Source organism: Brassica rapa, chromosome A05, assembly GCF_000309985.2.
Source record: "Brassica rapa cultivar Chiifu-401-42 chromosome A05, CAAS_Brap_v3.01, whole genome shotgun sequence".
Taxonomy (NCBI): Eukaryota; Viridiplantae; Streptophyta; class Magnoliopsida; order Brassicales; family Brassicaceae; genus Brassica; species Brassica rapa.
Window position 1 is genome coordinate 6650692 of NC_024799.2, and position 13508 is coordinate 6664199.

At 34.9% G+C, this 13508-nt stretch overlaps 3 protein-coding genes and 1 non-coding gene across 7 annotated transcripts; 3 read left to right on the top strand and 1 right to left on the bottom strand.

Annotated features, from left to right (window-relative positions):
• Positions 1–268: 268 nt before the first annotated feature.
• On the bottom strand, positions 269–2470 carry LOC103867664 (transcription factor Pur-alpha 1). Its single transcript, XM_009145762.3, has 5 exons — positions 2061–2470; positions 1938–1985; positions 1277–1417; positions 949–1194; positions 269–863 (listed from the first exon to the last, which is right to left on the bottom strand). The coding sequence occupies exons 1-5, from the start codon at positions 2346–2348 to the stop codon at positions 711–713; spliced, it is 876 nt and encodes a 291-aa protein (XP_009144010.1). The 5' UTR covers positions 2349–2470; the 3' UTR covers positions 269–710.
• A 173-nt stretch (positions 2471–2643) lies between these two features.
• LOC103867665 (lactoylglutathione lyase) lies at positions 2644–5323 on the top strand. 4 transcript variants are annotated; one of them, XM_033291844.1, is made up of 6 exons: positions 2644–2898; positions 3014–3244; positions 3446–3521; positions 3723–3736; positions 4620–4721; positions 5069–5323. In XM_033291844.1, the coding sequence occupies exons 1-5, from the start codon at positions 2830–2832 to the stop codon at positions 4674–4676; spliced, it is 447 nt and encodes a 148-aa protein (XP_033147735.1). In that variant the 5' UTR covers positions 2644–2829; the 3' UTR covers positions 4677–4721; positions 5069–5323. The 4 variants fall into 4 exon arrangements, with proteins under 4 accessions (XP_033147735.1, XP_018514513.2, XP_009144012.2 ...); XM_018658997.2 differs by lacking the exon at positions 5069–5323 and having other exon boundaries at positions 4620–4774; XM_009145764.3 differs by lacking the exons at positions 4620–4721; positions 5069–5323 and adding an exon at positions 3823–3999.
• A 213-nt stretch (positions 5324–5536) lies between these two features.
• On the top strand, positions 5537–7034 carry LOC103867666 (transcription repressor OFP16). The gene is made up of 2 exons (XM_033291808.1): positions 5537–6702; positions 6747–7034. The coding sequence occupies exon 1, from the start codon at positions 5787–5789 to the stop codon at positions 6618–6620; it is 834 nt and encodes a 277-aa protein (XP_033147699.1). The 5' UTR covers positions 5537–5786; the 3' UTR covers positions 6621–6702; positions 6747–7034.
• Positions 7035–12483: 5449 nt separating this feature from the next.
• On the top strand, positions 12484–12557 carry TRNAN-GUU. The gene has a single exon. It is a non-coding gene; the product is annotated as a tRNA-Asn (tRNA).
• The last annotated feature ends 951 nt before the right edge of the window (positions 12558–13508 follow it).

Genomic DNA, 13508 nt, shown 5'->3' on the forward strand with positions numbered 1-13508 from the left:
TTAAATTTGATAAAGAACAAACATTTCTTTTCATTCCTGCAATTTTATTCCTATACGTTCCTTTTCTATTCGTTATGTGGACAACATTTGTCTTTGCTTTTGACATTTTAAACTCAAACTCTCCCTCGCTCTTCTTGTCTGAAGCTGTTTGTTCACTCTACAAATTCTCATATTCAGACAATCAGACTTTCTCAACCCATATGGGACATCAATTATTTATTGAAGCTGTTTGTTCACTCTACAAATTCTCATATTCAGACAATCAGACTTTCTCAACCCATATGGGACATCAATTATTTATTGATTATTATTACACACTGGCATTAGCCCAAACCCAATGTTCTTTTACAACTGAAATGAAAAGCTGTCAACAGATATACAACCAATGGCCCAAACTGAGAGAACAAACAGAAAGTTAAAAACATAACAAAACCAATTGAAAAGAGTGCGGAAGGAGGGAGGGAGGGAGATAGATGACTTCAGCTTATTTCCAGTTGCAGACTCCAACCTTTTTTTTAAGCTGTTACTAAAGCCAAATGATGATCCTGCTGAATTATTTTTAGATGATGTGAACGGGGCGATAAATTACTTGAAACTATTGCACACTAGACGATCAGACAGCTACTTGACAAGTCGCTGAGATTCAAGAGGATTGAAAAATTTGGAATGGATTCCATTTAATTCCCCCATCCCCTAAAAGAATCAAGTGCTCATCTATGAGGCGGATCAATAGTCCTGACATTTGCACCTGTCATCCCATCAATCTTATCTTTGGTGATCTCCACAAAGTGACCAATCACTTCATGAAACTGCCTTAAACCCGATAACGGTAGAATGATCGATGACCTGTCAGAACCCGCCACCTATATTTTCATGCATTAAAAACAAAGCTCTCAAGAGTCTAAACAACAGCAAAAAAAAAAAGATAGTTTCTTCCAATAAGATTACCTCGGAGATCCTGAGGAAATGGCCCCTGTTGTTGTTCCCAAGATCAAAGAAGAATCGTTTCTGGTCAGCTCTGATTACTTTAGAAATACCCGTCAATCCGGCTTCATCCTGGCCAGGCAAGTCAGTAGCTCGTTCCACAGTAAGCTCTGAAGAAGAAGATGCCGGTTGGTTACCATGGCCAGGTATAAATCCAGCTCCAACATCATCAGAAAGTCCAACCAGATGTTCCTGTGCATCAGAAGGTTTCTGTTTTCAAAAGAAAATGAGAATGAGACCCGAGAGAAACAGAGAGATTATAAGTTAAACATGTTTTAGAGAGTATCCTAACCTGATTTGGCATAGCGAAAAGCCCAGATGCTTCATGGATCTCAGCCAATATGTTCCTGAAAGCTGCCCACCCTTCATCAGGGGAGCTTCCAGCGGGAACAATAATGGTGCTTCGGTTCCTACTAACAGATGCTTCTGACACCTAAACCAGATCAAACCCATTAGAAACCTCAATCTATCAAATCTGATAACCAATATGAAAAGAACATTCCTAAAACTTCAAAATTCAGACAGCAAGCCAATCTTACAAACATGAGCTTAAAGACTTGCTGTCCGAAAACAAGAAACCCATACCTTCCTATCAAAAGTCTGAAGCTATCAAAAAAGAACATTCATAAAACTTCAAAATTCAGACAACAATCCAATCAGACAAACATGAGCTTAAAGACTTGCTGTCCGAAAACGAGAAACCGATACCTTCCTATCAAAAATCTGAAGCTATCAAAAAAGAACATTCCTAAACTTCAAAATTCAGACAACAATCCAATCAGACAAACATGAGTTTAAAGAATTGCTGTCGGAAAACGAGAAAACGAATACCTTCCTATCAAAAATCTCAAACTATATAAAAAAAAACATTCCTAAAAATTTTAAGTTCAGACAACAATCCAATCTGACAAAGATGAGCTTAGATTCCTGTCGGAAAAAAGACAAATCGATACCTTCAAGAACCTCCCCCTTCTGTTATCACCGATGTCGAAGTAAAACACCTAAAACCACACAGAACTCAAAAAAAGTCAACGCCCGAGAGTGCTAAAAAAAAAGAGATGGAGAGTTAACGAAACCTTGGAATCAAGCTGCAACTCTTTGCTGAAAAGCTCGTGCTCCTCGGAATTGACGTAGTAATTGAAGAGATCGAGGAACCAGGAGATGCCGGAGGAAGGAACGATGATGGTTGACCTTGTCGCCGACGTCTTCTCAGATATCTTGAGGTACCTCCCGCGAGGATTCTCCTTGAGATCGAAATAGAACAGCTTGTGCTCCACCTGCAACGTCTTGCTCACCAACTCCACATCGCTCCCTCCCCCTCCTCCTCCTACCGTTGCCGCTCCTCCGCCAGAGTTCCCTTCCATGTCGAATCTTCAGCCGATCGATGGGCTCGGCGGACGCAGCGGAGAAGTTTCGCTGGAATTGGCTCACTGAAGAGTTGAATTGGACGTCTCTGATCTGAGAGATGCGAGTGCGATTGAACATATGAGAGAAGTGGTGGAGTACGATTAATTGGTTTGGAATCGGACCGGGTGTCTAACCGGTATATACTATTAAGATTCCAATTAGTATTGGTTAGATTTTATATACTAAAGATTTTTAGAAAAAAAAAATATAGGAAAGAAAATCTAAAAACTATGACTTTTTGACATTATTATTTTCAAAAATACAAAACTCTAAATGCATCTTAAACCGACCGGTTCAACGGTGGTGTGTTGAATGAAGATGTGTTATGTCGGTTCGATGCCACGTAACCAATAAAAATGATGACGGGGGTGGATTAGCCAATAAGTTTGTGTTGTGTGCTTTAGCTTTAGCTCTCTCTGTTCATAGAACCAAAGATACATGGCGACTCTAGGCCATATCGCGAGAGAATCATCCGACGTCACACGCCTCGCCCTGTTCTACAAAGAGGTAAGCCAAACCACCTAATCAACCTTCTCTTCTTCTTAGTTTTTTAATCTTATAGGATTTGCTAATTAGCGTAAGATTTCAATCCTTTGATCATATGTACATCATCGTTTTGTAGGTATTTGGGTTTGAGGAGATAGAGAGCCCTGATTTTGGAGACCTCAAGGTGATATGGCTAAACTTACCAGGTGCTTTTGCGATGCACATCATCCAGAGAAACACTTCAACCAACCTCCCTGAAGGTCCTTACAGCGCCACCTCTGCCGTTCGAGATCCTAGCCATCTCCCTATGGGCCACCACATCTGCTTCTCCGTCTCCAACTTCGACTCCTTCCTTCGCTCTCTCAAGGTCTTGTTTCTTTACACGACATCTTTCACTGTTCATTATCATATGGTTTGGTATTGAATTTTTTGACTGGCGCTGAAATAGTTAAATCTTTACTCTGTTATAGTCTTTTGACCTTCATCTAGTGTGTTCTGTAATGGTTTCAGTTTTGATTTTAGTTGAGATTTTCATTGATATTCTCTCTCTGTTGTTGAATGGTGTTAGGAGAAAGGGATAGAAACTTTCCAGAAGTCTCTTCCTGATGGAAAAGTCAAGCAAGTTTTCTTCTTTGATCCTGATGGTAATTTAATTTCTCTTTTTTGCATTATAAACCCATGTTTAAATACTAATTACTATTACTCCCAAACAATTTGTTTCCTCTTTTTAATATTCAGAGCAATGGCATTGAATCCATTAATATACAAGAATTGCAACTTTGTTGGGTTGTTTATTCTTGTATGTTTCAGCTTACAGATTATTCTACTCTCAATTTTTTTTGTAGGAAACGGATTAGAGGTAGCAAGTCGATCTGAGTCTTGAATCAGGACTTTGTGGTATGAGTAGTTAATGAAAATAAAAAATAATCAGCTTGTTCAAAACAGGATAATTAAAGCTGCATATGTAAAGAAAACGTTGCTGTTCCCGTTTCTTAGCTGGAGTGTTTTGGAACAATCTTGAGTCTCTATGCTGTCTAGGCTTGATGTTTACTTCTGACAACTTTCCCTTCATGTGCTTTGAATGTTGGATGTATCGCATTAATGAGCTTTTCTTGTCTACTAGTTCCCATGTCCATACAACAACAACGGAGAGAGACGGAGACTTAACTAAGAACAACCATACATTCATAACTCGGGATAGTTTTTTTTTTGTTGGTGCTGAATCCAAGAAAACCAGGGTTTAGCAAAACACAACCCGGTTAAGGCAAAACCAAACTTGTTAAGTATGTCATGTCTAACAAGTGTAGGTTGATCGACCTTGCCTCAGATCCCCATGGAATCAGTGTCTTGGTCCTATAATTACCGAGCTGGTCTGAACCGAATCGGTCATTTGCAATTTATATACGTTTTAGCAAACCGATTACCCAAAAAAAACCCTAAAAATATAGAAAACTTGTCTCAAAATTCCAGTCTACTAAGCACATCAATGTGGGTCAAAGTTGTTGTCGATAAACCAACATGACATGGACATGAAGGTGTCTTAAGGCATCACAAAAATTCTACAACTTACCATAAGATTACCAATCTTTTCATAAATCCATTGCTCAAGTCGGTTTTGTGGTTGGTATTTGAACGGATCTCGAGTAGCTTATGTGACAACAAGTATGATAGCTATATTTTGCGCCCCACATAAACTGAATTTTATCCGATGGAAAGATGAGTTCGAATCTTTTCTGGTGCAGGATAACTACACAAAGTGGTACCACCGGTCCAATCTTCCCCAAGATATTTATAGCTAGGATGTGTGTTTCGGCTCAGCTTGTCAAGTCATTCGATTTAAACATGTAACCATTCTGATTTTCTTATAAGAATGATTTGTTCCTTGTTCAAAAAAAAAGAAAAAAAGGAATGATTTGTTTGAGTCTTTCTGTAATATATGTGTCAATGGATAAACGTATAAGTGCAAATGTATATACGTATATTCTAATTATCCATTTAGAGAACCTAAAAATCTATAGATCACTAAAATTATCTTTAATTATCCGAAATTTTGAAACATGAATATGATCCTCACTTGTAAAGTAGTTTTAGCCATTGTTACTTGATCTAGTGATCTTTAATTAAAAATGGGCAGATGCTTAGCTGATAATCACATATATGTAGGCTAAACATATTTTGGATGTTTTTCCAGGAAAAAAAAATTGACCCCAGTTATCTGATTGGTTGGACCAGTGTTAACTCGACTTGGCCTTATCGACCGGACCACACAAGAGGGGTACTCGTACTTGAACTAACATCTTTTGGAATTTACATCATGATGAGTGGACCTATTTAGGTGGTGGGTGAATTTTCCTCACCGTGAGTTTTTTTTTCCCTGTAATTTACATGGACGATCATTCTTCATGTTTTGCAAATTTCAGAACTCTATATCATATGTTTTTCACAATATGAATAAACCAAAATAAATAAATAAATAATTCACGATAAAGAAATACATCCCCATGTTAAAATGCAGCTTTGTATGTCAGAGTCCAGAAAGAAAAGTAAATAGAAACAAAACTGGAAAGTATAAAACCGAAAGAAAGAGAAAGAAGTAATATCTGACCTTCACATTCACTCGAACGTACATACCATTTTTGTGTATATACGTTACCAATTTGCTTTTTTGAATCTACTTGGTTAGCTTTTCATCAATACAGATGTAAACTAAGGATCTTAATAACTGTAGCTAATAACATAACAAGTACAGTTGCAACTCGTAACACAAGTGCATGTGGTGGTGATTGGAGAACATGGTCAACATTCAGAGTCTTGGTAGCTGCATTACCATCTTGAAAATGAGAGAATCAATAGTAACTCCATTAATAAATAAAAAGAGGGATTTTTTTATTAATTCCACTAATTAATAAATGAGATTTGTGGATTACATAACTACCCTTACTATCATAATGAGACACTGTGGATATATATATATGCAACAAAATAAGCCAACATCCAATTGCTCTAGAAAATTTATACTCTCTCAAAAAATGCCAAAGATCATGTGGAAGAGCCTCCATCTTTGCTTCCCGTCAAATCTCACCAAATGCTACTCTTCGCCGTGCCTTCCTCCATCGGCCGCCGCCGCTGCTGAGGACGACGATCCCAGCCGTCCCTCTATCGTTCTCATCAACAACTTCAACCTACTCTACCACAACGACCACAACAACTACCACCACCGTGTCGTTGACTTACCTTCCTCATCCACCGCCACCACCTTCTCCTCTTCTGCCACGTCATCATACGAATCCGAGAGCCAAGACATTTCTCCTGAATTATCCGCCGCTTTCGCTTCCCGTCGCTTCTTCTTCTCTTCCCCTGGCCGATCAAATGCAATCACCGACTCACCAGAAACACGGTCAAGAGAACTCTCTGATAATAGCGACAGTGCCACGATCAAGACACCAAAGAAGACGAAGTACGACACTAGCATGAACACCACGAGGCTTCTAAGCGGAGGTTCCGCCGTGAAGCAACACGTTTACTCACCGGATCCGTTAACTGACTTCCGACGGTCAATGCAGGAGATGATTGATGCCGCCATCGAAGCCGGAGATCTTAGCCATCCCGACGAGGGTTATGATTACTTGAACGAGCTGCTTCTCAGTTATCTAGCGTTGAATCCAACCGACATGCACAAGTTCATCATAAGGGCTTTCTCCGACATCATGGTTTCACTCTTGTCGGAAGAACGTCGGATATGATAACGCCGCGGCCGCCTGGATAAAAAATGATCGTGTAATAAATGACCCACGTGATTTTATTAATTAAGTCAATGGACCTAACATCTTTTTTACATTATCGTCTCCAAGGAAGAGAAGCTAGCTAACTACTAACAATTTTATCTCTCTTTTTTGTATTTTGTATTTTTTATTAAATAAACATCAACAGAGGTGAACTAATGGCTGTAAAATGGTAAATATATAATGGAATTAGCGGGGGATAGAAAGGAATTGAACAAGGAGGAAAATGGAATACATCTATTTCATCCATTCACGATCAAAACTGAAGTGAAATAATTTTCTTTGCATTTTGTTTCTTTTTGTGTGGAAATGATGAAATGAGCACAAATGATATTTTTGTAGATTTGATGGAATAGAGAATTCTGCATTATTCCATTCCAAAAATTACTATCCAATATTTTTGCATGTATTACGACCGAATGACAAAAGGTAACACTATTGTGCAATGCTATCTGATTTTCAAGAATTACTGAAGTGGAGAGTGCTTTTTTTTTTTGGCCAGTGCATATTGCTTTTTATTAATTTTTAAAATTCGTTTTCAAATCATTATATGATGAAAATGATCGACGAAATTTAAGATAAATGATAAATATTTTTTATATAAAACTTTGGAATGGATATTGTATATTTATTTACATATTATGTTGTCGAAATAAGGACAAGAAACTTAAAAGACTTCTAACATGTTGGATACTAGACATACTATACTAGTATGTACCAAACCGAGATACGAAAACACCACTCTCAACCCATGGTCGAGAATCGAGAGTGAAACAGAAAACTCAAAACATATATATGTGTTCAATTATTGGCAAAAAGCATTATAATTGGAAGTAATTGTCTGATGATACGGACAAAACTTGTTTGGGGGTGGACAGTTTGCGGGGAGCTCCAAGTCCAAATCAAATAAGTTAAAATAAAAATTATTGATGAACTTATGAATTAACAAATTGAAAGCTAAATACGTCCAAAAAACTTTATGCGAAGAGTTAAAATTGAACTTGGTTTGATCAATGGAGAATAAAGTCTTGTAGACAGCAAAGTATCACCGAGTTGCAAAGCTTGAGGTATCGATAACCTCACTAGTTGCCTATATTATATCAAGGCATGGATCTTGTTTTTAAATATTACTATGAATCCATACCCTAGTAAAGGGAAAATAGTTAATGTTTTCCTTTCTCAATATAATGTGCAAAAAATTTCTTTAATTATAGACAAACTATCTATGTCTTAACTGTTATGACATACAATCTAATGCTAGGTAGTACTATGTTGTAAGTATGTCACCACCAAAAATCAAGCGCACATAATTCATATTGTTGGAAAAGAAACATCAAACAATAAGTTTCATATACTACTTCTCAATGTTTCCTTAGTAGTACATATTAACATCTAATTAATCTTCTTCTCGGTTTACAACAAAATTTTCTCTCAGTTTATAATATTTATAAGTAAGTTTTTGTTTTCAATAATTTAAGTTAAAGTTGCATGGATATATATTGATAAAATCAAGGAATGCTCATGTCTGGCTTGTAGTTCACTTAAATATTGAGATCTATTCGGTTTTGCTTCTTTCCATTAGATTTAAACACATAGCACAATGTGAGACAAAACAAAATAATTGCGAATCCTAAGAGACGGATGTTGGAAGGTCCACTCGCCCACAAAAACTATAGAACTGTTGATAATAAAGAGTCTAATATTAACTAAATAAACGTATTAAAATGATAGTTGGTTTAGGTAAAGTGAGCCATACCTTTTGTCTTATTCAGTAATTAAATAAATAAACCTACCTCTTGACCGTCTCAACTGCGAATATCTTATGCAACCAACACACAAATTAATTTCCTCAACACACGAATTATTTATTAATATTTTAAGTAACTGTTAAGTAGTAAACCGGGTTATGATGGTTTAATACTCAAACTAATTTTCTACGAAAAGTTGAAACGGTAAGTTAATAAATATTTTGTAATAGGAACTATGTTTCTGCAGTGAAAAAGCATGTACTTTGTGGAAATCTGAACGTGGGGTTTTATATGTATTTGCACCTAAATTTTACAAGAATTTTATTTTTGGAATTTATAAATAGGTTTTCTTAAAATGCCGCCATATGTAATAACTAGTTATGGAAAAATAACTAGGTATGATTTGCATAAGTTAACGACTCAAAATTTATATAAGAATAAGCAATCTTAATTATACTAATCGAGTTGGTAAATAGTGCCTGGTTTTCTGCCGCTTGTCTCCAACTTTGCCCAACTACTTGGGTGATAGGTCAATACAAATTTACATTTTTAAACACTATACTTTTAAATACACTTCTTATATATTAAAATAGAAGTCACAACCTTGATTCATGTGTGATTTTTTTTTAAAACGAACCCTTAGAAAATTATGTATCATTTATTTCATATTAATATTTTTGACTTACGTCTATAACTAACGCCTATAATATAGGTTCACTTAACAAACATATTTTGCCATCATTAATGAATCACACACGATGACTTGGGCTTACGATCATTGTATAATGGGCTTAGGATAATTTAATTTAAATTTATCGGTCCATTGCTTTATAATTATGATCAACTTCGAAAGTTTCGAAAAAAAAAAATTATGATCAACCTTGAGAACTTTAAACTCATCTATGGCTAGATTTTAGTAGTCAAATGGAATAAATATTTAATATATTCTATTAAAATAGAAATCATGATTTCTTTCATGTGTAATTTTTTAATTTAGACCATCCTTCAGAAATTTTATTACATGTATTTTAATAAAACTAATATAATAACACATAAAATATTTGAACTACTTTAATCATAATATATTTTGATATATTTTCATTTCAAATATAAAAATATATATCTTTAAAAATCTAACAATTATGTTTGAAAAGATTGAAACATGATCTTAATTTTCAAAAATAAGATGTAAATATTTTCACTAATTTTGTAATTAGTTTTGAAATATTGTTATACAATAATATATTCAGTTATCACTTATAAAATGAAAAATAAAAAAATATTATATTTTTTATCAATTATATAATCATAATCAATCGTATTAAAAAAATATTATATTGAGCTAAAGATAGTAAAATTATATTAATTAATAAATTTATATATAATTTATTTTTGTAATCATAAATATTTATTTTTTAAAATATAATATATTGGTAAGAAGGATTAACATTAGCAAACTATATAATACATGTATAAAAATTAATATGTATTTCATTAAATCTAATATAATCAATCATGTTAAGATAAAATTATTATATTAAACTAAAAATGATATATAATATTAAAATGATTAATTTATAAATTTTAATTTTCATAATTATAGAATATTCATGTTAAAAATATACTACGATGACATAACGACTTAACACTAGCAAACTATATAATACATGTATAAAATTAAGATTTTTCTATACAATAATATATACAATAATATTATCTAAAATTAATAAAAGTAAAATATATTGCTAAAAGGAAATCTAGCTTTGAAAGGCAGACTAGTAACCAGAATTTAGCATAAATTAAAATACAAAAAAAAATTCAAATATGTTGTTTCATGCATATAGTAATTTGTTTAAAAATTAAATGCAAATACAATAAGATAAATATATAATAAGAAGCAACAAATATATACGACGGTTTTAAACAATTGATTAACTGCAACATATAAACTATAAAATTATTAAAATATTGTATCTAAAATAGTTATATAAACATTTAGATATATGATTAACTTTTAAAAAATATATACTACTAATGATCTAAAATAAACTAAAAACAAACATCCGCGCGGTTGCGCGGGTTGAAATCTAGTTTATTGTTAAACTTGGAGGCAGTGACGCTATTTTTGAAAAGGAGAGCTTATATGGGTCAAAATGCACAGTGGATATGTGTATAATAAATAGCGAGTTTTTCTATCAAAGTAACCATGTACAGTTAACATGTAAATCTTGCGCTCGTTTTTTTTTTTTTTTTCCGTCAAGAGTTGATATTATTACTAAAAGGGCCAAGCCCAGAATTACAACAAAAAGGCCCAAGGCCCACCAAACGAAACCCTAGAGAAAACTAAAAACGGTGCCTCCGTTCGCTCACGGCGCGCCCCCGTTTCCAGCCATCCCCGGTGATCAAACCGACGATCCACCGGAAGAACCGTCACTCACTGGCTTCCAAGCCTCATCGCCGCAAACACTTCCAACCGCGAGTTCCCAATAGTGGATAGATCAATCGGTAACCCGAGATCTCATCCGCCTCCTTTCGTCAGCGGAACTGGGAAGAAAGCTTCGCCGGCAGAACCACACCTTCAACAACGGAGAGCTTCGAACGGCTTCCGACGCGAACTCTTCCAACTAGACCAAACTGAAACCGCAAAAACCAAAGATAAAAACAAAACCCTAACAAACCTAGGGGACTAAAAGCCGGCGGCGCAAGGCAAAGACCGCCTTCACCCCCCGGAAACCGAAGCCGGCGAAAGCGGAGCTAACGAAGCCTCCGCCTCCCGGAAACTAGACCGGCGGCGATGGATCTGAAGGAGCCTCCACCTCCCGGGAAACCCTAATCTGACAAACCGACATCACCCCACCTCACCCTTCACCCAGTCGCGTCGTTACTCCAGCCACCGCGCCACCGCGTGGATCTGTTCACTCCCCGAGTTGACCACTCCGGTTTGGAACTGGACAGAGCTCCGACAAAACGAATAGGAAGAGGAGGTGAAAAAGAAGTCGGGAAACGATTTTAACCTAAAGAAAATGGGCTCCGGCGACGGCACGAACGCTCACGCGCCGGCCGTACGCCGGACCCAAAACCAGATCTGCTTTCTCTCTCTGCTTTCTCTCAATTATTTGATGACTAAATCTTGCGCTCGTTCTCTCCGCCAAATTATGTCAATCAACTGACTGTCTGTAAACGTACGTATCATAAAAAAAACCTTTTTTGTCATTAAAAAAATCTTAGAAGAAAGAAATATTGCTTACAAGATTTTAAGAGATGAAAAGGCCATATCTTGTTCAATCGAGCAGTTGTCCTAAGTCCTAACAATCCCGTAACCAAAGAAAACTTGTGATTATATTCCAAAACGAGATATGAGACTAATTTGAATCGATGTTTTGTTTCTTTATGAACACGGAAACCGAGTTATAATGATTCTCATTGGTCCTTGCCATCCAAAATCTAAACTAGCCATCCTCAATTAAATCTTAACATTTCATTACCTGAATTTTTTTCTTCATTGGAGTTCACTTTCAACGTGTAAGGAATTACTTCAAATGAGTCACGGGTTCAAACACACAGTTGATACGAAACATTACTCATTAACCATAATTTCTAAGAACTGATTTCAAGTTTATAGAATATTATGAACTTAAGGTTCGAAACTTCAATGGTAATAAAAGAATTACCCGATTCAATACAAAGCATGATGATACATATTACAATATTACGTATTTAAAAAAAAAATAGAAATTAATCCATCATTGGCAAAGTTAATACAAATACTTACTTGGACTTCAGTAAATTAAAGTTTCACACCTACCTAAACATATATTGGGTCAATCTCAAGATATGAGATCCAAATCAAGACGGAACAAACAGAAATTTGAGACTCCAGCGCATACATATGGACTTCTCTTACCTACTAACGAAGGTCATATAGATACAGTCAAATTAGACGGCCGTCACGTCCGCATGATTCATGGTAAGTATGTTTACGCATACGCCCATAAAAGAAAGCAAAAATGTAAGCATCAAATAAAGAAAAACAGACAAAACAAACATTTTGATTTTGTATGCACAAAGTCATCAAAGCTGGAATAGCTCAGTTGGTTAGAGCGTGTGGCTGTTAACCACAAGGTCGGAGGTTCGACCCCTCCTTCTAGCGTTTTATTTTTTCACTCTCGTATGTGGCATTACAACTTCAGAAATGTTTTTGACCCCTGAAGCTTTGGTTGATTACGGATGTCTTCCTTAAAACTTCTTCAAAACATGACACACTAATAATTAGTCATGGACCGTACTTATTTGTTCAAGCACCGATAATACAGCGGTTTTCAAATTCCGCACGGTTACTGTTTTCAGTTATTTTATCAACTAAATTTTATTAATTAGGTTGTTAAAATTAATACATATACAATACAAATGAAAATAATAAAAAAATAAATAACATCATTAAAATGATTAGAAAACAACTATAGATCAAGTAAATTAAAATAGTACAATTTTTTTATAACCATAGTGTATCCCAAAAGCTTTCTAAACCCAAAGACTAATCACTACGAGATCCGCATGATCTGCGTTTTCTTACCACTTAAGGCGAACCAAGGCAAATCGAATCCATGACGATAGTCACAGCTGTGAACCCTTTACCACTAAACCAAGACCACTTTGTTAAAATAGTACAATTTTTTCAAGTACACTTTTTAAGCTTTTATCACAAAAAGCTTATAAAAAAGAAAATGACAAAATATTTTTTTTTAAAGAATCAGAAACCCTATACTTTAGATATATAAATAAAAATAAATAATAATTTTTTTATATATTTTCAAATTTGTATATGTTTCCATATTCGAATGTTTTTATATTTTTAAAAAATTAAGATTAATAAAGACATTTATTAGGATTATATATTAAATAAAAAAATTTATAATAAAAGTATCTTAAGCAAATAATTTTATATTATTTTTTCTATCAAAACCACACTATATTTTTAATCAAAACCGCATTATTCTTTTATCAAAACCGCACTACCTTTTTTATCAAAACCGCACTACCTTTTTTATCAAAACCGCAATTAACCGTACGAACCGCTGTTGGACCGTACCACACTTAAATT